This window comes from Hemicordylus capensis, chromosome 7 (assembly GCF_027244095.1).
Source record: "Hemicordylus capensis ecotype Gifberg chromosome 7, rHemCap1.1.pri, whole genome shotgun sequence".
Taxonomy (NCBI): Eukaryota; Metazoa; Chordata; class Lepidosauria; order Squamata; family Cordylidae; genus Hemicordylus; species Hemicordylus capensis.
This window is the reverse complement of record NC_069663.1, coordinates 24731115-24755051: the sequence shown is the minus strand read 5'-3', so window position 1 is coordinate 24755051 and position 23937 is coordinate 24731115. Positions and strand designations below refer to the sequence as shown.

The 23937-nt window shown below is 52.2% G+C and overlaps 1 protein-coding gene across 9 annotated transcripts in view; it reads right to left on the bottom strand.

The window, feature by feature from the left end:
• Positions 1-23937, bottom strand: part of NECTIN2 (nectin cell adhesion molecule 2) — an 88680-nt gene that overhangs the window by 20359 nt on the left and 44384 nt on the right. For 7 of the 9 annotated variants that reach the window (XM_053267024.1, XM_053267023.1, XM_053267025.1 and 4 more), the window contains 4 exons: positions 13606-13959; positions 11780-12073; positions 10720-10837; positions 7793-7941 (listed from right to left, as the gene is read on the bottom strand). In XM_053267024.1, coding sequence (XP_053122999.1) covers positions 7793-7941; positions 10720-10837; positions 11780-12073; positions 13606-13959 — 915 coding nt within the window. Of the gene's footprint in view, positions 1-5036; positions 6943-7792; positions 7942-10719; positions 10838-11779; positions 12074-13605; positions 13960-14641; positions 16155-23937 lie in introns of those variants that run through there. The other 2 variants (XM_053267032.1, XM_053267028.1) reach the window with 2 other exon arrangements.

Sequence of the window (23937 nt, the reverse complement as noted above, 5' to 3'; positions counted from 1 at the left end):
CAGGGCTCCATTTCTGCCTCCCTGCTCTTTATAATCCCTCTTTACCACTGAACTGCTCCTTGCACAGGAGGTGGGGTGTGTGTGTGTGGGCGGAATAGAGGAGGAAGAGTTGCTCTCAAATGAAGGAGGGGAAACCCAACTCTCCAATATCTGGTTCAGACTAAAGTATGCTATTTGAGCATTTATGCAAAATAAGAGCATTTGCATATATTGGTATGCCTAAGTTTTGAGCGGAAAGCTTTGATTCCTTTTTTAAATGCAGGGGCGGTGAAGAGCCCGGCTGCTTTTGAACAAGATACCCAGAGAGAGATCACAGTTATGCATTCTAGCAGGATACAGAAAAGATAAACAGATGCCAGGATCCTGAGAAGCAAAGAATGAAGGGGTGGGGGGGAAGAAGAGGCCTGGTTGGGCTCATCCCCCCGAAAGCCAGTGCAGACCCACTGGACTATGGGGGGGAGAGAGCAGGTTGGGGACAGACAGAAGTACTTCATTGCAATGCATGCAATTAACTCATAGGAGGTGTGGTAAGATCTACTAGCTTAGACAGGAGGACTGGTGGCTTCACTTCATAGCCTGCTTGGTATGTTTCCTAGGAGCATCCATTTGGTCACTGGCACAGCGAGGAAATGACTTGATTAGCAAGCCCAAGATTGCTGGTTCGAATCCGCGCTGGCATGTTGCCCTATATCGGGCAGCAGCGATATAGGAAGATGCTGAAAGGCATCATCTCAGACTGCGCGGGAGATAGCAATGGTCAACCCCTCCTGTATTCCACCAAAGACAACCACAGGGCTCTCTGCGGTCACCAGGAGTCGACATTGACTCGACGGCACAACTTTACTTTGGAAACAGATTACTAGACTTGTTGAACTTTAGTCTGACCCAGCCGGGCTGTTCTGCAAAGGGTCAAACCCTCACTTGGCAAGAGAATCACTGGGTGGAACTGGGGAAAGTCAGTGGCACACCCTCTGTTTCACTTGCATCACAGAGAGGCAAATCAAGGCACGGACTGCGGACAGTGTGCCTCATTCTCCTGCTTGACATACAGGAATGCACTCCTTGAGAAGAGGAACAGGCCAGGACACAGGAGGGCACCCCTGATAAGTGGGCAGAGAGGCACCCTTTAAAGTTATCACTCTCTTCTATTTAGCAGGAGGAGAGCAGCTGACCCCCTTTACCCCCGCCTGGCCTCTCTCCTTCATGTGCCTTTTTAGGACTGGAACGGGGAACCATCTTCTCTCCCCACCCGCCCCACATGCTCCTTTTCTATCTAAACTGCTTTGTGGACTTTTTGTTGAAAACCAGCACATAAATAGTTTTCACAATCATTAACCAGCATTCTCCTCTGAGCAGCAGGCCCTAGCCTGGAAAAACACTCCAAGTTCTCAAGCAGTCCAAGAATAATAGATCAGGACGTACGTGGGCTCCCTCCTCACGCCAACTTCTTTCCCCACTAAAAGAGGATGTCAAAGCACACTAAACAGGAATACAAGACGTTTTGCTCTTCTTAAGACAACTTTGGCTTTTCTTCCAATTCTGGATAGGTTTATGCCAAAGGAGTCAGCCCAGGGCGGTGCAGGCATGCCCAACTTGGTTGTCCAGCAATAGCTGGGGACCCAGCCCCCAGCAACCTCCAGCCTCACTGGCTCTCTCTCTGTCTAATCTACCTCAGATGGCAGTTGTGGGGAGGAAAGGGGATGGGGAAGAAGCTTGTAGGCAGGGGGCATGCGAGTTTAAATATGCAACTAATACAAGATGACTAAAACTGCACACTGTATGCCAACCACCCCTTCCTTCCAAGCAATACAGAAAGAGAGATTTGTTCAGTACACTGGGTTTCCTGGGTTTACCTTAAGTTCTTTGATGTTAGAAACTGCTGGGGGTGGGGGGGGGTCACCTTAAACTCAATGTCATTTTCCTTTTGAGTAAATACAAGTATAATCTGTATTTTTAAAGGAGTTTGGCTTAAATTCAGGGTTGTCTTCTCTTTGGGTAAATACAGGACTCTGGTTCCTCGATCAGCAGCCTGTCACAGACAGCTGTTTAGCTGGTGAAGCTTTTGCTGGCATGGAGACAAAGTGAAAGCACACTGCTATGATTTCAGCATCTCAGGCTGCTGACCGGACCAGTTTTAAACAGGACCACTTTAACAAAACAACCACCAAAAAAAAAAAAGGGGGTGCAGGAATCCCATGACAGGAACGGATACTGTCATAACCACTGGCCCTTTCGAGATACTATGCATCTTCTGTGCCTAAACCTGCTGAAAAGAAGTTCTGTTTCGCAGCGTCACAGAGAACCTCTTTTCTCCCAAGAAGAAACAGCCACACCTGCTGTTGTTGCCGCTCAGAAGGAAACCAGAGCTCTCTCCAGGGGCAGACAGGTGGTCATGGAGACGTGCAAAGCTGACAGCCCAGACCAGTTCTGAACCGCAGGCACGTGCTACTAAGGAACGAACACACACACTCTCTCTCTCTCTCTCACTCTTCCACAACAAACAGGAGACTTTTGGAAGTTGTTTTTACTGCATACTGGACCAGAAAGAAAAGTACAATGGAACTTCCTCAACCAGATTTATCCTTGTGGCTCAAAAAGCCAGCAAGATGGCTGTTGGCCCAGGGCGAGTTTGCCCTTAGAAGGTAGGTCTCCGACAGGGAAATTCCGCTGAAGACAACAGGGGAGAAGGCAAGGCAGCCACGGATCCAAAACAAGCAACTGACAACAATGCTGCAATCACAACCGACTGGTGTGGCTAAATCCTATTGACACTGCTCGTGGGTGTGGGATCAGGATTCTTGGCATCAGGTCACCAGAGAGAAACTGGGCTCTGGAAACTGGAGAGACACAGCTTTTCTCTTCTGCACAGTGTTAAAAGCTGGGCCTGCCCCACTGGAAACCAACCCCCCTAAATCCACACAACTGGCAGGAGTGAGCTTCAGGAAGCTCCCGGGCTCAACTGAAGAAGCTCTCCAGACGTTTGGCCTTGCTTCTCTCTCCCTCTCAGCCAATACTGCAAATCTGGCTAGCTGAGCTGGGGGGGGGGGGCATGGGTGCACCATCTTTAAGCGCTCTGAGTGATCAGGGTTGTTTTTACTTCCCCCCCCCCCCATTACATTTCTCTCCAGTTTCTTCTCCCACAAAGTAGCTTCCCTGGCTCCTCTCCAAACCCGCAGCAAAATTATTTGAGAATTCTGGATTTGGGGTGTTAAAATCCCTTATTCTGACTACATACATTTTTGTTGAAACTGCTATTTTGTGACTGGCTCTCCACCACTTCATGCTGCCATTTTGCGATTGCCTGCCTCCCCAAGCTGCTGTTTTGGGCTGCTAACTCCCAAGGCTCTGGCTAACAAATACCCCGCCCCCCCAAAGGAGTTCCTACAAGCCTTAAGCCTGCCCACCCTTGGCTTAACACACACAACCCCATACACCTGCCTCCCTTATTCAAGACAACTCTTAACCCCCATTTCGAGCTTTTTTGTAATGCTTTTTTGCGGGGGGAGGGGATATGGAAGGGGGGGTGGGGAAGAAACCCCTTTCCCCAGCACAGTCTTAAAAACAGAAATTTGATTTATGTGCCTACCCCTCTTCAGGTCAAGGCTTTTCAGAGTGGCTTACAAACACGAAAAACAAGCACAGCCAGGTGTCTTGCTGCAGCTAGTTGTTAACACTGCAGTAATCCTGGTGGAAACAGCCCGCAAGAAAGCAGCCACCAGGAAGAACCTGGCAGCAGAAGGTAGCTACAGGTGAGATGGGCAGGGCACACACACCTCCGCACTCAGGCCTTGGGTGGAAGGGTGGCCTCCGACTGCTGGCATGTTTAAACACAGAAAACCCATTTAAGCCAGGGGTTCTCCAACACGAGTCCCCAGAGGATGTTCGACTCACAGCTCTTGTCAGCAACAACAAGAGGGGAGGGCAGATTTGGCCTTCTCTTTGCCCCCCTCTACAAGTAACAAGCTTAGAAGAGAAACAGGGCTACCTGGGACAAAGAATATTTTTAATTAAATAACTCAGCCTCTGAATAGCCTCATCTAGGAACCACGGTTAAATTGCTAGGTGCCATGGCTCCCTGGCGCCTGGGATTTGTCAAGGCTTATTGCATTTTTTACTGCCTTGGTTTTAATTTGTGGAAGCTGCCTTGATTTGCTTGGGGAGCAGGCGGGATGCGGATTCCTAAATAAATAAAATACAGGCCTACTGGACTGGACGGTCATGAAACTGTCTTCAAAGAGGTCAACAGTCCAAAAAGGAACACCAGCTGCCCTCTAGGAAAGAGCTGACTTTGCACAAGATGGTGCCTTAGATGGAACGTGCAGGGAGAACACCTGAAGAACGGCCACTTCAGCCACTGATCCCATTCCATTTTTAAGGCAGCCCTGAAATGAATCCTCAAAAAGGCAAAAGCAGGGGCACAAGTTCAGAAATATGGGAGTGTCCTTAAACAATGGACAGCACTGGAGCACATGCAACTCCCCCCCACCCATCATCCTAATTCACCATCCATTTGTGCCTCTGACTCTTTGTTTCCTCCCCAAATGGCAGGCAACGCGTTTTGCATTGGTAGCAAGAATCTCTCTCTCTTTGGGGAGGAGGAAGATACCAGGCAGCCTTTCAGAACGGCGCGATCAGCTGCTCGGGTGCCCCTGCAAGGTGGCCCCTGTGCCTGCCAGGACACACCGTCCCCAGCTCGCAGCCTGCCATCGGGCTCCTCTGAACGGCGAGAGGGGAGATTTCATGCCTTTCCTGAATCAAAATGTCCTCTCCTCTCCTGCACGCAACGCCGTCTCTCAACCTGAGCCTCTAGGACATTCCATTTGCAATTAATTCTGTACCGAGCGAGCAGGTTTTAAATATTCATGCAGAGGCCAGGCTGGAGAGGCAGCGTTGTCAGAAGAGAGATTTGGTGTCGCCGCGGCAATCAGCCTCGCTGCTCCCGCCACGGGGCTCTTCCTCCTTGCGCACACCCGCGGCCACTCCGCCTGCAAGCACACCTCCTCTTGCCAGGTAAATCCAAGAGAGGCAGACCAGAGTTGGGTTTTAAGACAGCTTTTAATTACACACAAAAGCGGAGACAGAGCCCATTGGGGACAAGGCGGGGGGAGAAACACACACACACACACACACTCAAAACCCAGTACGAAAATAACTCTGTGCCTTTTAAATAGGCTGGGGTATTTACAGACAATTGGCGGGGGGGGGCTGAGGGGGGGGGAAGACTGCTGGTCCCCGTAAGGCACAGCACAAGGTAGCAGAGGAGGAGAGAAAGTGGGTCTCTTCCCCTTCTCCTTCCAATCAGTAGCACTCCTCCCGACAAGCCGGGGAGGGGGGGCGCCCAAGAAGGCACAGCCGCCTCTGCTTCCCAGCAGCCACTTGGCTTGTTCCTCCCTCTCCCTCCTTGCCCCGTCCGACAGCAATGCAGCCTGCAGATGGGCCAGTCACGCCGCTCTACCTGATGAATGGCCAGCCTGCAGGCAGTGCAGCTCTCATGTTGGGTGGGGGGGGAGCAAGTCAAAGTGCTGTCGGGAAGCAGAGGCAGCTGCACCTCCTCTGGCGCCCTCTTCCCCCCCCCCCACTGCCCCGGCTTGCCAGGACGAGTGGCTGCTGCCTCCAACAGTTCTACAGACCCCCCACCCCACCCCACCCCACCATGGGAATGATGGAGGGAGGAAGTGGGACACGCCAAACCAGGAGACAACCAGACTGACAGGCCTGGCAAATGGACACTCGCTTTAAAAACAAGAAATTAAGAGAAAATTAAGAGACACCACACAAGGGCGGATGGCGTGAGCAAGACCGGGGCCGTCTCCTTCCCGCGAACGTGGCCTCCCTTCCAGGGAGCCAGGTTCGGGAGGCAGGCCAACCGTGCCTGCCTGCCTACACAGCTGGGGCGTGGGGCAGTGCGCCTTTTGACAAGTGCCGAGACGCTTCCTTCCAGCAGCAGGCTGGGGAGATGCAGCAGCAGTCAGAGCACCAAGCCAGAGGGAACCCTTGCAGGAGAGAAATCGCTCAGACTCCAGATGTCTGCTGCTCCCAGGCCCCTTGTCCCAGGGGCAAGGAAGAATTCCATCCCCAACCCAGGTTCCTGCAGTCGGCTCTGCATCTCCTAAAAACACACTTATTAAATAAAAACTTAAAGTATCCTTTTAAGGCAGCGGCAGCAGCAGCAGCAGCAGTAGCAGAGCACTCCCTGCGACAGAAGGAGGGGGAGATCTTCAGGGCAAGACTGCCCCTGGCTTTTTTCTTGTGGTAGGGAGTCCCCCTGCCCCCGTTTGGCAACAAGGGCTCCTGCCTGCTTCCCAAGGGATGTCTTTTGCAGCTGCCTTGCCTTTCCAAGGGAGTGCTTCCCCCAACAGAGTCCAGCCACAGAGGGCCCATAAATTAAAAAGGGGGGGAGCCCCTCTGCAAGTGTCTTGGAGGGCCAAAGGTCTCTTCCTCCCCCCTCAGAGGTGCTCTCGTGAGGCAAGGTTCACACATAGACAGCGGTCTTGGATATGATGGAGCCGTCGTGCTGAGACTCCATGTCGTCGTACTCATAGCCACGGGGGGTGGAGCCAAGTCGCAGCATCGGACCCAGCTGGTCGAATCGCTCCTCCTCATCCTCCAGGCAGTGGGATGGGTAGCCATAGGGCGGGTGCCGCTCCTCACGTTCCTCCTCCTCCTCCTCCTCCTCGTACTCGTCGTCCTCTTGCCGCCCCCTTCCCGGAGAGCCCTTGAGGGGCCGGTCAAGTTCGGCAAAGTTGCGGACGGCAGGTGGAGCGGTGCCATTTCCGAAGACTCGGGTCTTGGGGTCGTAGGAGCCCTTGGTGGCCCGAGAGCGGCGGCGGCGGTGCAGGACCAGGAAGACTCCGGCCCCCAGCAGAGCCAGGACCACAGCCCCCCCCACGACAGACCCGGCCAAGGCGCCAACGCTGCTGCTCTGCCTCTTCGCCGGCTGGTCTGAGTAAAAAAAGGAAGACGGGGAGTCACTCAGAGGAAAAAGGACACCGCGAGGGTTGCCAGCGCTGGGGAAGGGGCAGAGCTGCAGATGGAGCCGGGACCGGGAGGGGGTCGCAGGGACCCCCCGTCATCAGCCGGGTGGGATCCTCCGGAGGGGAGCTATTTGGCCCCCTCGTCGTCCAAAGAAAACGGGGATACACGAGGGCCAGCGAGAGAGTCTCTTCCATGCAGGTCTGCCCAGGCACGAGGCAGCCGAGCCGGCTTGGTCCTCCCAGCATGCCAGATCCCCAACCCACAATGCACCCGGCAAACTAGACTCAATGATGTCACTTGCCTCGTTGCCCAAGGCACTTGGCTTTCAGGAGATTCCAAGATGTACACACCCGTGATGTTAACCCCGCTCGGAACCACTCACAAGACCATTCACAGGAAGAGCCCAGCCCAGAATTTTCTGTCTCCTTGACACATTTGCTTCATATGTGCAAGGAAGAGATATAGGCAGCAGGAAGAGATTTTAGGCAGCAGGAGTGGGGGAGGGAAGGGTTCAAACACATTCAGTGGAGTCAGAAATGGCACCATCCAGCAATAGACAAATCACGGGGACTTTGGCTTGTCTGTTTCAGCCCTCAGCCCGTTCCCCACCCCCGCCCGTCCCATTCCTCCTAAAAAGAAGCACATTGAAATTGCAGCTAAAGTGGTCCAAAGACCCATACAGAGGCACAGAGAGATCCCCATTCCTTCCACCTGCCAAGCACCCATCCCAACCCTACCAGACACCCACCTCCCAGCACGGCATCCCTTCACTCAAAGCACCCTGCAGGCTCAACAGGCACCACCCCACAACTCTCACCTCGGACAAGGATGACCTGTTCCGTCGAAACCTGACCCACGCGGTTGGTGACCTTGCAGATAAAAGTGGTGTTCACCGACGCATCCACATTCCGCACCAGCAGTTTATTGTCTTGGATCTCCACTGTCTTTGGAAGTGATCCACTGGACCTGGAGGTGAGCAAAGGAGAGGTAGCAAGAGGCTGTTAGTTCGAATCCCCACCGGTGTGCTTCCCAGACTGTGCCTAAACGTAAAGTGTGCTGTTGAGTTGGTGTCAACTCCTGGCGCCCACAGAGCCCTGTGGTTGTCTTTGGTAGAATATAGGAGGAGTTTCCCATTGCCTCCTCCCGCACAGTCTGAGATGATGCCTTTCAGCATCTTCCTATATCTCTGCTGCCCAATATAGGTAATTCCCCATAGACTGGGAAACATACCAGCGGGGATTCGAACCGGCAACCTCTGGCTTGCTAGTCAAGTCATTTCCTGCTGTGCCATTAGGTGGCTAGACTGTGCCTAGTAAATATATATTTGTAGTCACCTAAATCAGGCAGCAGCGATACAAGAAGGTGCTGGAGGTGGATGCTCACTTTAGTGACAACGGCAAAGGCAAAAGGCGCGCGCGCACACACACACACACACACACACACACACACACACACGGCAGGGCCTAGTAGGGAGCTATCAATGATTTTTTTTAAAAGATGCATAGTAAAGACATATCACTTTGTATTATAATCCTCACATAAACCGTAGACAGTGTCCCATGAATGAACCCTTTTACACAATTGGAGCCCATTCATTTTGGCATTCAGTGTCTACCACGTTAAAACAGCCACGCTGCCGGATCATCATAGGATGCTTCTTTTCCATATGGACTGGCTTGTGCCATATGGACTTCCTCCCTAGCGGAGTGCGCTCTCCAGCCCTGCCCCGCCCCGCCCCACCATCAATGCTCCTCTCTCTGTGTGTGCTCTTACAGAGTGGTACACACAGAAGCCCTGCTCTCTCGGCCCTCCCTTATCCCCCGGGTGAGTCACCTGAGAAGCAGAAAGGCTGTTTTCCTCTGGCAAGGTAGCAGAACTGGCTGGGCCTCATTCCCCAGTGAAAGGATCAGCAGCCCTCCCCAGGCAGAAGGAAGCTGCATCGAAAACCTCAGTCGAGACAGGCGGGAGGCAGAGGAGCAGGGCGGCCTCCCCCACTGACCGCCCACCATGGTCCCTGCAGACCATGAGCCATGCAGCGAGGCCGGTCTTGTGCTTGACTGACACCCACCTTTTGCCTCTCCGTATTCCCAGGCAGGCAAGGACAGGCCACTGTCCGAACCCTGCTGGCAGGCTGCATTGGGCTTCCTGGGCCACAAGCTGTGCAGGCCTGTCTCCGGGAGAGAAAGCTCTCGTTGAGCTGCTTGAGCAATACGGTTGGTTTCCTTTAAAAACCAACTAGCCATGAAGCCAGTTTCTAGTCTTCACTTTTTAGCTTTTTATTAATAAAACTTTTAATTTGAAACAGTTAACAAAATGCAATTTTAAATCTTTTTTTCTCCCCCATTTAGTACATTTATATACCTCCCATACAAAAAAAGTCCCTGGGTGGTAAATGTGGTTTTAGCCTGGTCTTTTAACATGTTCGACTTTATTAATCTTTTATTTCATATTGTATCCATTTTTAGCCTGCTTTCCAGCCAGCTTATGAGATCACCCAGCATTCTGTGCGTGTGTCTGTGTGCCCCCACTATCAACTTTGCAATGCCTGAACCAATATGAACCAAATCAGGTACAGTTGTAGGGTCACACAAGGACACCTCAATGGCGTAGTTTGTGATGTCAGCCACCCCGATCCAAGATGACGGCCACATAAACTTTTGAGGCGCAAGCGGGCTAACTTGTGAACTGCTTAACAGATTTGAATCAAATTTACTGCAGCTGTAGGGACACAAAGGAACACCTCAATGGCATAGTTTGTGATGATGTCGTCTACCCCAATCCAAGATGGCGGATGCGTGAACGTTTTGAGGTTCAAGTGGACTAACTTGTGGACTAACTGATTTGAACCAAATTAGGTACAGCTGTAGTGAGTGACACACAGGGACACTTCAGCGGTGTCGTTTGGGATGATGCCATCTAGCCCAATCCAAGATGGCGGATGCATGAACATTTGAGGTGCAAGAGATCTAACTTCTGGACCTCGAGTTGAACCAAATGTAGTCCAGTTGTAGAGATAGTGAAAAGAAAGTAGGCTGATTAGTTCTTACTAGAACTTGTATGGATGCTGTGAGCTGCCCCAAGCAGTAGTGTACTGGAGGGGCAGGGTATAAATATTTAAAATAAAATAAATGGGCACAGGAGGAGACTGCTGAAAATTATACAGGAGACTTGGGGATGGATTTTCACTACGAATCATGACGGGAGCCAATATGGACTGAACTGAAAAGAAGGGCTTGACTATTTAGGGTTTAACAGATGTACATCAGCATCTGCTTCCAGGGCAGCACAGAATCAATATGAAGGGTGGGAGGCCCGTACTGGCCAGTTCCAGGTAGGGATGTGCACAGAACCAGTTCGGAGGCCCTTTATGGGGCCTCTGAACCAGTTCGAATGACTGGCGGTTCCACCGGTTCGAAGGTGGGCGAGGTTGTCTTTAAGGGCGGGGGAGGATGCACTTACCCCTCCCTCCGCTCTTCCCCTGCTGGAGCTTGGTTTTTTGAAAGTCCATCGGGTACTTCTGGTCAAGGGGGCAACAGGGCAGCAGGGAGGTACACTGCCATCCTGACAGACGTGCCAAAAAACGAGCACCGGTGGGTGGAAAAATGGAGGGAGGGGTGAGTGAACCTTCCCCTGCCCTTAAAGACAACTCCTGCCTGGTTCCACGCACATCCCTAGCTCCAGGCAAACACTTTGGCAGACACTGCATCTGCAACTGGAGTGAATGTGGGGAAGTTTGAGACTCACGTGGTCCAAGTGAATTCGGTGGGCTTGGGATTCCCTTTGGCGATGCACTGGAGCATGGCCTCACTGCGGCTCAAATACCAGTTGTCGTCGTAGCCCTCAATGGCAACCTCGGGGGGGTCTGTAGGGAAATCAGAAAGGCTAGGAATCTGTTTTGATGGTTTGCTGATTTCAGTGTATTTATAACCATTTGCATCCAGCACTTTCAGTTTAAAACAATAACAATACTCCCAGGATGGCAGTTACAGCAACTAGCACACAATTTAACAATACGAAACGCACAATCTGATAAAATGCAGAAATAAAGCAGCAGCTAAATTAAATGCAGGAACGTCAGGAGGGTGGCTGAAATGAGTCAACAGGGCTGTTTCCACCACCCTAAACAGGATCGGAAGAGCGCCCAGCCAGGGGAGGAGGAAAGCCAGACACACTCCCGCTCTGCGACTGTGTGTTTGCAAACCTCAAGGTTGGAGGGAGAGTGGCTGTGGGGGAACTGGGGAGATGTGGCCAAGCCACATGATCTCCCCAACACTTTATCTAGGGTGGACAGAAAGCTGTCCTCCCCAGTTCGTGCTTCCCACATGATCACTCTCCCCAGCACCTCACCTTGACCCTTGACAAACAAACACGAGGCCACCAACCAGGTGTGAGAACGGTTCTCCTACCTGGACGCTCCTTTGACCCTGCTTAAGGTCATGAGAACAGTCCTGATGTTTTTACAGGCTTGATAATTGTTCTTCTTTAAATCAAACCTTTGTCTGGCACCCAGAGGAGAGAAGGGCATCCGTTTTATTGTCTGTTGCTTTGGGGCTCTGCCAAAAAGCCTATACAATAAAGGAAGAAGAGGCTGTGCTCCATAAATGTGGGGGTCACAGCCCAAAGGGCCCTCTCTGTGGTTGCCAGCTGCTCCTATTATTCTGTAAAGCCAGTGACTGAAGCTGGTTGTCCCAACTGAGATGGGGGTGGGAGGAAGCAAGCTGCCTTGGTCCTCGAGAATTTCCCCTTGCATCCACCAGAATTCAGAAACCCCCAGCCGCCCCCCCCCGAAGGCTGCGTCACTTACACAATATGGAGAGCTCGACAGGGATGGACTGTGGCTGTGGGAGCGTCTTATGCTCTACAAGACAGGTGATGTGCTGCTCGTTGGCCTCCCTGGTGGGCACCATGATGTATTGGCTAGTGACCGTGACTGTGCCATCTGCATTCTCCACCTCTGAAACGCTGGAGTTGACACTGGACTCTGGCTGCCAGGTGATGCGTGCAGGCGGCTTTCCTTGGGCAGAGGTGCAGACAGCCACGGGGACTGCGTTGTTCCCAATTTTCACCTCCAGGGACTTAGCAGTATTTGTGGGCTTGGCTGGGAGAAGAGGAGAAGCAGCAGGGATAAAAAAGACTGTGGGATGCCAAAGTGTACCACTTTAGGTTGCATGCTATTCCTGGATTGCTCGACTTCAGACTGTTGGGGTATATGTTTGAAGGCTCCCTGACTGAGAGAACAACTCCCTGCATGTAGAAAACCAGCATGCTTTTTGGGGGTGGAGGGAAGGTTTCCTCTCTGACATGTGTGTGTGCAAGTGTTGGAGGGAAGCATTCAAGCAGGCACCCCTCTACTACAGCCCAAGGTGGAACAACCCAGGAAGAGCTTGACCAGTCAGTTTTAAGACTGGTATAAATTGGTCCTTTCTGATACAGGGGATCAAGGTGCATCAAGAAAAGGACTGAGAGAACCTAGGACGGCTGGCATCTCTTCCTGGCCATGAGGACTAGGAACTACTTTTTTGCATCTTGATGATCTGCAAGTTGGATTCTCCATCCAATATCATTCCACACTTCTGCAGAAGCCACATCGTATGCAGAAATCCCATGACTTGTTCTTTAAACCTGCAACGTCTATACATTGTTGACCAGAAGGTCACCCAAGGAACGTTCCAATCTAATGAGACCTGAAGTTAGAAAAGATGGGGGAATCCCTCCATCCGCAGGGAGGCCTTCTGTGGCCAAATTAAAAACAGGCCTAAAATGAGAGCCAGCGACCTTATTGCTGAGCCATGCAAGAGAACGTTGGTAATTTGAACATAAAGCACTGCTGGGTCTGAGTAGCTCAAAGCCCTTTTTGGTTTATTTGGGTCCTTTTGCTCTGAAGAGCCTGCTAGGTAAGAGCTTATTACCACTATTATTACGCTCCCTGGTTACAGGATATTACAATGAATTGCCCATAATTAATTCAAGGAATTAGGACACGCCGTTACCTCGCAGCACTCACATGCACGAGCCAGGGAAAGCGTTTAAGCTGCTTGCTTCAGAATGGCCCCAAGGAAGCAATTTAAAAATGTACAGATCTCCTCCCATCAGAACAGAGCCAGATGCAGGCAATTTGCATCTCCCAAAATAACACGCAAAGCAAGTTGGAGCCAGAGTCGTGCACTGTGTTCTGTGTTAGATGGGACAGGTCACACAACTGGATGGAACTAAGCACCCGCCCAGTAGGACCCATTCTGAGATGAGAGTAGCAAGACAAGTGGAGAACCCACAGGAAGTTGCAGATGCATTCGGGGATGTGTGCTTCTGGGAACCTTCAGAGGTTTGTTAGGGTTTCTCTGAGAAATCCAGGGGTGGCAGAGAAGCTTCCCTAAGAGACAGCCGCCTTCTGCAATGCAGAGCCACAAAGAGTGCACTAGACACGTTCTAGATCACATTCTGACCACATGGGGGGTGCTAGCGAGGCTCGACAGGCCTGGCCAGGGCCCCGTAGCCACCAACCACACATTTCTGTATACATCCCCCGGGATCTTGTACAATGCACAGGAGTTTCACAGTAGACAAGCTGACATGGTTACAGGCTGCACAGCGGGAGGAGGAGATGATGATAACGCAATTGCTTGTTCTTACCCAATATAATCAGGTTGGTGACGCCATCCTCGTTGCCCAAGGGATACGTGGCAAACTCGCAGGTGTAGGTGCCTTCGTCTGTCATGAGCAGTCTGTCGATGATCAGGGTGGCATCCTCCAGGGATGGGGTGCGGAAGTGGATCCGCCTGCTGACCGGCTCCATGGGGTAGCTGGGCCCATGGTCCGGGTGGTAGACCGCCACGTTCTGCTTCCTGCCTGCCGTCTCCTTCACCCAGGTGACTTGGCTGACCTTGATGTCACTGATAGTCGCTGCAAAGTTGCAGGGCAGGATGACTTCTTGCCCCAGGTAGCCCGTGACCTCATCCCGAACCCGAACCCTCTGGGTGAACACACCTGGAAGAAATCAAAAAGGGGGAACAAGGTGAGAAATTGGGCCCTCCACAGTTTGCAGACTTGTGAACAGGCCCTCAAGCCTTGCCACCGGTGGCCGTTGTGAAGTACCTCAAGGCACCCGGGCAGGGAGCCTTCTCTCCTTTCCTGGTCAGGGCACAGAGAACCAAGTGCAGTGGGATGGGCTAGTAGCTAGTGCAGTCACTAGGGAGAGTAGTTTTAAGCTTCTCTATTGAGGCTGGAGGCCATTGTGCCTGGGGGATGGGGGTGATGGGAGCTGTAGTCCAGCAACATCTGGAAACCCAAGTTTGAGAACCCCTGCAGTATGTGGTTTTTTTAAACGGCACACAAACAGGGGTATTCTAGGCAGTGGCCACATTTTCAAAGGGTAATGAAATAATCCCCGAGGCAATTGCCCCAGCCTGATCCAGAAGCCAGGCCTGTGTGCATTTTGCAGGGCCACACAAGGGCAGAAGCTCAGCTAGCATTCTCAACTAAGCAAGCTTCTCTTCTCCCTCCACGAGCTACAAAACCAGCACAGAATTACAGGAGAGGAAATGTAAAGAGCAAGTTTGCTTTCTTAATAAAAACTTGACACGGGGCACAAAAACCAATTTTTTTAAAAAAAACCAGAGGATAATTTTCTTTCCTTTTGCCGCATGGAGCAAGAAACCTCTCTTCCCACCTTCTGCCCACAGTGATGCTTCAGCAGCAGGGGCCCCAGTTCTGGCTTGCTCCTGTGCCTGCACCCCACTTCGGAGGCTCTGTTCATTCATCTCTCTCCTCTCCCTTTGGCAGGAGGCGTCTCTCAGGCCCTGCACCAGCTTCTAGCGAGGTGTGCTCTGCGAGCTTGCTTGAAGGAGAGGCGAGACGAGGGCCGCTTGGCTAGTGAGGACTACCTTGGAGTTCAGAAGACCTCCTCGAGGCTTCTCTCTTTTTCCCCCAAAGAGCTCGACTGGTGGTGGGGGCACTCAACAAGACCTCACAGTGAAAAGCTGAAGGGCACACCAGCAGCCCACAAACATGACAAAGGACAGGACAGATCAGGAGCCTGGGTACAGAGGGGCGGAGTACAAGCTCATCGCATTTTGAACGTCCAAACTACGCCACACAGGCCAGGCAGAGGCAGCTGTGTCTACAACACAATTCTTGGCCTGCAGGAGCAGTAGTATTGCTATGGCATAGCAAAGACAGCCAGCACTGAATCATACTTATTGTAGGACAACACATTAATAGGATAGCAGATCTTCTATTGCAAGCTGGATCAGACCACATATTGTTGAGTCTAATGTTCTGTTTCCAGCAGTGACCAGCTCATGAGCAAGGAATAATGCAGACCGCCACCCTGTTTACCCCCAGGACGCAGATGCAGTGCTCCGGTTTATGGAGGTTCTAGCTGTGGCTCAGTGCTGGACAAGATATTCCCATTAGGAACAAACTGCAGCACAACCTACAATCAACCATGATCAGGGTTAGGGCGAGGCATGCAGAAGGATATCCTGCATCTCAGGCCTTCAAAAGAATATCCCTATATAAAAAACAGAGGTCACACCCACTAACCTAAAGGCATTCTGGATGCTACAGAACCATTGCATTAAGAAAGTGACTAATATCTGCAGTGACTTTTTAATAATCGGATTGCGATGGAAAGCCAGCCTAGCTGGACAGACTTGCCTGCCTGTCAAGAACAGGATGGTGCTGTAAGCACCTCAGCAGGAGCCATGTTGATGGACACCATTTAGCAGCATTTAGGGGTTCTCCAACTGGGGTGCTGTGTTCCCTCTATTTTGCTTTGCGTGTGTGCAGAATGAGTTTTGGTCTGGGTGGCAGTATCAAGGCAGTGTGTGCATTCAGAGTGGGGCCGTCCTGTTTCAATCTGAGTGGGATCTAAAACTGGCTGAGCGAAGATCAACAAACTTGTGAGCATGTGCACATGCACACACACACCCTCCTGCCTGGAACTGCGAAGAGGCCCTGTATACAGCATCTCCCTATGTTCCTATATCGTCAAAGAGGCTAGAAAAGTCCCTCCTGCCTGGAACTGCAAAGAGCCACTGTTAGTCACTGCCTGACTCAATGGTCTGACTCAGGATGAGGCCGCTCCCCAGAGCAATGAGGCCATTCACGGCTGAGTGGGGATCTGAACCTGGGTCTCCCTGCTCTTGGTCGGACACACGGACCACACCACCATGCTGGCTCTCTCTTTGGCCACCCAGGTCATGGTACGGTCTCAGCCAGTGTTCCCTCTAAGAGGGAATTCCAGATGCTGTTGACTACAACTCCCATAATTCCCAGCCAAAAGCCATACCAGCTGGGGATGCTGGGAGTTGTAGCCAACAACATCTGGAATCCCCTCTTAGAGGGAATGCTGGTCTGAGTCTCTACAAGTAATCCACCGCCTGTCTGGGCATTGTGGGCCTACCCAGCACCTAGCAGGCCCACCAAAAATGGCTGGTGGGTTGTGCTTGACCACAATTTGTACAGGTAGTACTAGTCTAGGATTGTAATAAAACAACTAAAACAACTAAAACAACAACTAAAACAACTAAAACAACTAAAACAACAACTAAAACAACTAAAACAACTAAAACAACTAAAACAACTAAAACAACAACTAAAACAACTAAAACAACTAAAACAACTAAAACAACAACTACTTCTTCCTCTTCCTCTTCTTGTACTGGCCAAGCCCACTGGTAGCTCTTCACCACCCCCAGTCCATCCAAATGCATTTGCACAGTGAATGCTGTGATCTTGTGGATGTGGCACAGGTGTAGGCTCAAACCTGTGTCTGGGCCCACACTGGGTTGCTAAGCAATGCCAAGGCCTCTCCGCTCCCAGCCCCAATTGGCCTGCAAAAAACCCTCCCACAATCCTTTGCTTCCCCTACAGGCACACAAACCAGGAAGACTCATGGACCATCCTAACGGGGGCAAAGGAGAGGGAAGAAGCAAAGCAGGATGAAGAGGACCCCATCAAAATAGTCACCAAGTCTTCTCTTCTGTGCCCAAGCAGGCACCGCTGCCATCACCGGCTGTCAGGTCCAGGTCTGCTGGAGCCCGTCGGGAATCCCAGGCTGCCCAAAAGCTGCGCTCCGGCAGCCGCGGCTGGGCAGACGAGGATCTCTTCCGACGGGCGGCCCATGAATAAGTAAAAGGAGGAGAGTGCGTGCTTTGCAGAGGGCTGCCACACTCTGCCCCTGGAGGGCGAAGCACACTCCGACGAGGCACACAGGCAGGAGACCCAGCAAGAGGGGCTCTTAGCACCAGCACTTGGGCTCCCTGGGTTACAATAGCAGATCAGGCCGCGCTCCATTTAACACACACCCCTGCGCCCATTTTGTTCGCTGCGCTCACTGGCTAAACGGCGAAAATGGATGCTTCCCCCAGGAATCCCGAGGCAGCCAGAGAGAGAAAGGAACACACAAGCAAACTTCTCCGCTCTTCAGGCAACGGGGTGTGCCACCGTCTTCCAGGCCCCTCTGCTCCACACTCCCTACTAATTTTCAAAAACTGAAGTGTGTGCCAAGGGTGCCCACTGCGGACTCCTGGGGTTTCACTTAAATAGTATTTTTTTTAAAAGGCATATAGAAAAAAAAATCATTTAATATTTGAATGCAGCTTCTGCAAGGAACACAGGTTGGTAAGAAGCTGCAGAGGACTCTGAAAAAACACTCCCCACACAGTGGACTGCCCTGCTCAGCCACCTCCCAGATTCTAGCCTTCACCAGGCATTGCCCGCATCATCTGCACAGCCAGAAGGACTAGAAACTTAATATTTAAAGAGAGTTTCCAAATTCTGCATCAGACACCAAAATCCACCCATGGCATATCCACGGACACTTGGAATCTATGCAGACTTACCTATTCCTTTCCCATTCTCCCGGACGCACGGATCTTCCCATAGCCCACCCCACCCCCACAGAACAGGTTACTCTTGAAGAATCCAGCATAATCTTGGCCTCAAAAGCAATTATTCCAATGGAGAAAGAGGCTGGGAGGAGAGAGCCAAGCTGTATTTTCAGATTAATAAACATTACTTGGCATTTACATTACTCAAAGCACTTCACATGTTATTATCTCAGTAATCCTTACAATAACCCTGTAGATAATACTGACCTATCATCCACATATTGCAATGGGCACGGGGGGGGGGGGGCAGACAGAGCAGCCTCCCCAACGTCACCAGCGAGTCTACAGCGGACACCTGCATCTCATAACCATTACTCGGCGCTAACATATTCCGCGGCTTAGCTTAGGTGTGCTCCGCATTATGTTTATGAATAGATCTAACTGCAATGCTTTTATAGTCGCTAATAAGATGTTGGCAGGGAGTCAGGCTGTGTAATTCAGGAGCTGAACATGTGTTTGTCCTCCCCGGCTATTAAAAGACCCACTCTGCCTACACCACATCACCTGCTGTCACAGCAGGCTTGCTCCAGTATGCCCAGTGGGGCGCCTAAGCTCTTCCCCTGCCCCACTCAGACGAGGGCACCAGTCGTCCACGGGCCAGATGGAGGGTGCCCGGCTGCAGCCCTCCCTCCGCACCTTGGCACAAGATGGTACAAGGGGGGCCGGAGAGATCGCCCCGCTATGGGGCACAAGCAGGCCAGGCTGCAAATTATTTCGCTTGCTATATTTTTAGCAGCAGGCTGGCGACAGCGCCACTGGCGTTTTCTGCCTCCATCTTGAACCTTCTGTGGTGAGAACTGTGTCATGTGCCAGCAGAACTGCCCAAGAGAACCCAGGTGTATTTGCAACGCCCGACGCCAGGATAGCACAGGAGGTCACAGGCGAGGCCCGGCCCAGCCTGCCCCGTGCGCAGAGTTTGGGGCGGAACTAGACTCCTCCTGCCTCCCACGGAGCTTTGGCAGCCGCCGGCTTCCGAGGCCTGGCCCACGGCAGAGCCGGCCTCGTGGGGGACTCTGCTGACATCTTGTAGTACAACTTTCCACGCAGCTCAGGTACGCTGTGGGATTCCCCCAGACAAGCAGAAGCACACCTCTGGTATCTGGCCATTGGGGGGAAGGAAAAGAAAGCGACAAGGCAGGCTTGTGTTCACCACCCCGCCACCAGGGGTGTGTGTGGCTGAGGGTAGGGAAGGAAATGTGGCCGTTAAATAAACTCTTCGCACTTCACAGCCCAGCACAAACAGGGAGGGAAACCTAGCCACTCGGGTTGCTGTGATTAATTCCCCACCCTTTTACTCTTAAAAGCTGAGGGTGCAAAAGAACCCAGGAGCCCTGCTTCCAGCATGCACACATGTGCACGCGCATGGACACACGCACACAGCTGGTTCATACAATCAGTTTGGGAGCTGTGCACATTCCCATCACGCGATTGTGTGCTTGCAAAAAAGCCAGCTAGGAGGGAGGGGGGAAGTGACGAGGGGTATGATCATAACTGGCATTAGGGTCGACGCCTCCAACCCTGATTTGGGAGCTGTGCGTGCTTCCGACTGGCCATCGTGAGAACTCTACCTTCAAGGGCGGGGGGGGGGGGGACAGCGGGTGACCTGGGGATGGGAGCGGGAGGCGTGGAGTGCTTCCCCTGGGCACCCCTGCCTCCTGCCTCCGCACCCAGCTCGCAGAGGAGCATTTCCCCCTCAGATTCCTGCCCTGCTTGCAGAATTCCCATGATGGCCAGTCAGGAGGGCACATGGATCCCAAACTAGGGCCGGGGGCTCCCCCTACCCAAATGCTGATTGTGAGACCAGCCCTCTACATCTACGAGGGTTGCGCTGAGTCAGAGGGCTTTCCCTCCTGGGCACAGTGGCTGGGTAGGACAGAGACCTCCTACTCAGTATGAGCCTCGCGGGAGATCTCCCCACCCACCTCACTAGCTTGTATCTTACAAGCACATGGTCACCAAGCAGGAGAGCACACGGCTCCTGGACGAGGGAAGGACACTTCTCCTCCTCTGTCAAATGTGGGGTGAACCAGCCTGCCAGCCTGCCGCTTCTGTGCAAAGTGGGGGATTCCAGCTCAGTCCGATGGGGCGGCGCGAGGGCTCTTGTTGACAAAGCCGCCTGCACAGCAGACTGCCGAGGTCATGCATTATCGGCACGCTGAGGAGTCCCGAACAATGGCCCGCATTATAGGGCTTTGTTACAAAGCAGCCAGTACTGGGAAGCGAGGGTGTGGGGTGGGAAAGAGAGAGCGGGGAGCATTCCTAGCCACGGAGTCAGGAATGGCAGAGAGGCAACGTCATAGGCCTGGATGGCAGGGGAGGCCGGTTACTGCCCCAGAACCGAGCAGGCCACCAAAGGGCAGATCCCATCGAGAGCAAAACTGATATGATGAGATGGAAAGGTGCACTAAACAGAACCCGAGTTACTGTGTTGGGCGACAGCGGCTGGGATGGGAACAACTACCTCCGAGGACACCCAAAGGTGTGTGCCTGCCCAGCCTTGGGCTCTTTTACCAAGGATAGCCGGTTTCCATGCCACTGAGGGCAAAGGGCCACAGTTCGGTGGCAGAGCAAGGGTGTTCCGAGCAGCAAGTCCCAGGTTCAGCTCCTGAAGTTTTCGGTTAAAGCAGGGGTTCTGGACCTCTGGCCCCCAGATGTTGTTGGACTACAGCACCCATCATCCCCGGACACAATGGCCTGGGGCTGATGGGCACTGAAGTCCAACACCTGGAAGCGGGACTGGGGAAAAAAACCCCTGCCCACGATGCCCAAGTCATTGCCAAGTCTTAGGCTGACCTGGGCCAGATGAGATACGGCAGCATTGCAAGTGTGGATCAAATTGCTTCTGGAACACAGAAATTCTGGAGTCAGCTGGGCACAGTGCCCCAAACACCTGAGTTCAAAAGACCTACAAGGGGTGCACAGAACTTGCTTGGTCCTGAAAATCTTCCAAAGGCTCTAGGCCAGGTTTTCTTAACCTTGGGCCCCTGGATGTTTTGGACTACAACTCCCATCAGCCCCAGACATGGCCTTTGTGGTTGAAGATGATGGGAGTTGTAGTCCAACAACATCTGGGGACCCAAGGTTAAGAAACCCAGCTCCAGAAAGAGTGCCTCTGCCCATGCATGCACGGCACTCCCTGGAAAACCTCAGGCGTGAGGGAAGCTGTGGCAAAGCAGGGCGTGAAATCCAGGAGCCCCACAAGGGCCACACCCCAGCGCTGAAGCTCCTTTCCCCGGCACACGCAGAGAGACAGGAGCCAGTCCATCAACACCAGCCGCAAAACACACGCACACAGAGGAGCGCTGCACACCTGTGCTGGGAAACAGATGAGCTCAGAGGTTAACTTGCCGACTTCCCACAGCCCTCTGGAAAGACTGTCTGTCCCCTTCAGCCAGCCGGCCAGCCAAAAAACACAACCCTTTATTGTTCCCCTCTTTCCCCCCCTGCTGCAGCAGCTGGTTTCCTATTTGGCTTGGAAGATGCTTTCCAAAGCAAAGAAAGAGACACATGGAACAATGTGAAAGAAGTGGAGAGGAAAGCAGAGGAGAGGGGAGGTTACGGGGGCAGACTGAGATCAGACACAGCCAGGGCAGAGAGTTTGGTACAGCCAGTGGGGCAGCAGCTTCCTCCCACACATTCGAGGGGGTGGGGAATAGAGAGCGGGTGATGCCGACCTACCCGTGTGTCATCACGACTACTGAAACGATCCTTGGGAGAGCTCACCTCAGCCCTGCCAGAGGAGCAGCGTGGAGTACAGAATTCTGCGCAAGACACAGCAGTTTGCAGAGGCTCCGGCTGCGTTCACACGACAGCATTTGGGCATCGTCCAGCCAATGAGAGTCACAAGTCGGGTTGCAAGCCTACACACGACTGCATGGAAGTGCATCCTATTGGCTGACCTCAAGGAGATCCTCCCGGTGAGCAAACGGCCAGCAGGTCAGGCTACCAGTCCACTGAAACCAGTGAGGCTGGACTTACACACACACACACCTTGATCACTCGACTGCTACGCAGAGATATTCTGCATGTATACGCCAGTCATGGCAGATATATAATTGATATTACATAATAATATATTAATATGATATATGATATTAATATATTAATATAAATATATAATATACAATATTAATAATATATAATAAGTGCACACGTATTCAGCTGCCAGTAATCAAGTGAGACTTAACCCACTGCTTTCAATCAGACTTTAATATGTATTCTCTTTTGCTGGGTCTGGGTCTTGCCCTTTATACACACACACACCCACACACCCCTACCTACCTACCTGACTGTTTCCTCCAGGAATGTGGGCCATTAAGGCCCACACTGTGCAGTCTCAGAAGGTTCCAACTTCCTCAACCCTTGGCTCTTGCTCCTCTGTTCCATATTCTTGGGGCGGGGGATGTCCCTCTTATCTATGATGAAGAGGGGGATTCTGGGAAGGGGGAGGGTGGCCAACCCTGCCAACAGCTAAGGCTCCAGGACTGCTAGGGACCTGGAGATGGTTGCCAATTTGTAGAGACCCTCAGGCTCGGCCCAGAGGGCTGGCAACCCTAGGAAGGGATGAAGTGAGGCTTACCCAGGGAACATTCACATGGACAGAGTTTGAAAAGGAGGGTGCCTACTCCCAAGAAAAGCCTGTGCTCCCACAACTGCTGAACTGAAGAAAATGGTAAAATGTCGAGGAAAGGAGAACAGGACAGGACATCATCCCCAAATCATCTCTGTCCTTGCTTGAAACGAGGTAGATCTCAAGAGCAGAACACTATGGTCCTTACTCGAATCCCACCTCAACCATGAACTCAAGTCACGATTCACCTCTTCCTCTCCAACATGGGGATCGGAGGAGGTTGTGCAAGGATTCTCGAGATAGCATCCGCTGTACATGGCATGCTGCGAATGCTAAGTGGTAAACTTGAATCTGAATGGAATTAAATTCACTCAGTTTACATGCAGAATCTAGGCACAGCTTCGCTCGCTAGGCCTGCCAATCCCACAGGAGACGGCCATCTGGCTGGTTCTCCAGCACCTCGGCGGCGGGTCCCGGGCATCTGTTCCAGTTACAGCCCCAGATGTAGGAGTGCAGCTGGCAAGCGCCAACATGGAGAGGAGAATCCTAGGATTTTAGAGTGGGGAGGGACCTTGGAGGTCTTCTAGTCTACCCCCCACCCCCACCCACCGGCTCGGTGCCAAAGCAGAGTGCATTTGTCCGGCATCAAGAAAGACGCATGGACAAGACAGAAAGTCACTTCTCGAACAGGCAGCAGCAGAGAAAGTGCAGCGGCAAGACGGACATGGACTGTATATCTAACAGCTGGCCCCAAGAAAGGATAATCTCAGATGCATATGAAGCCATCTCGGAAACAGTACGGCCAATCCTGCCAAGGAGAAAGAAAGATACAGTCCCCCCAGGAAACTATGCTTATCACTGCTGCAATAACAAACGTTGCAAAATAAAAAGATTCACACTGCTGTTTGCCAAAACTGCCTTAAACTGGTTCCTTCGTACAAATACATCTCGACAGAGGCAGAATCCCCATTAAACCCCCATTAGCAAAACCTTTGCTCAAGTTCTCTGTGCCTGCCCACCCCCACCCTGATCCGCATCTAAAGGTAGAGTGTGCCGTCCTCCTCGTTTTCGACTCCTGGTGCCCACAGAGCCGTGTGGGTTTTTGGGGGGAGAACACATTTCAGCTTAGTCACTGACTCCACCTGGGTCTCGTCTCACATCCATCCACACCCTCGTGTCCAGCCAAGCAAGTGAAGCAGAATGGAAGGAAGTTCTTAAATAAAAGGGAAAAGTGCAGCCAAGAGGTCATGTACAGCCACCACACTGCAGGCCTCCGAATCCCAGAATCACTGCAGAGCAGCACTGCTTGCTAAACAGAACCTGAAACCGAGATGCCCGGGGGCCGGGGTCCCTCTAAGGCGTGCGCACACAAGTTTTTTTGATGTCCCCTCCGTGTGCTTGTTAATCCTATGGGGGAGCAGCTCAATTTGGACTGCATGGCACACACCATACATGCACGCATCCTTATCCCGGGGTGCCAGGCCAGCAGACAGAGAGTAT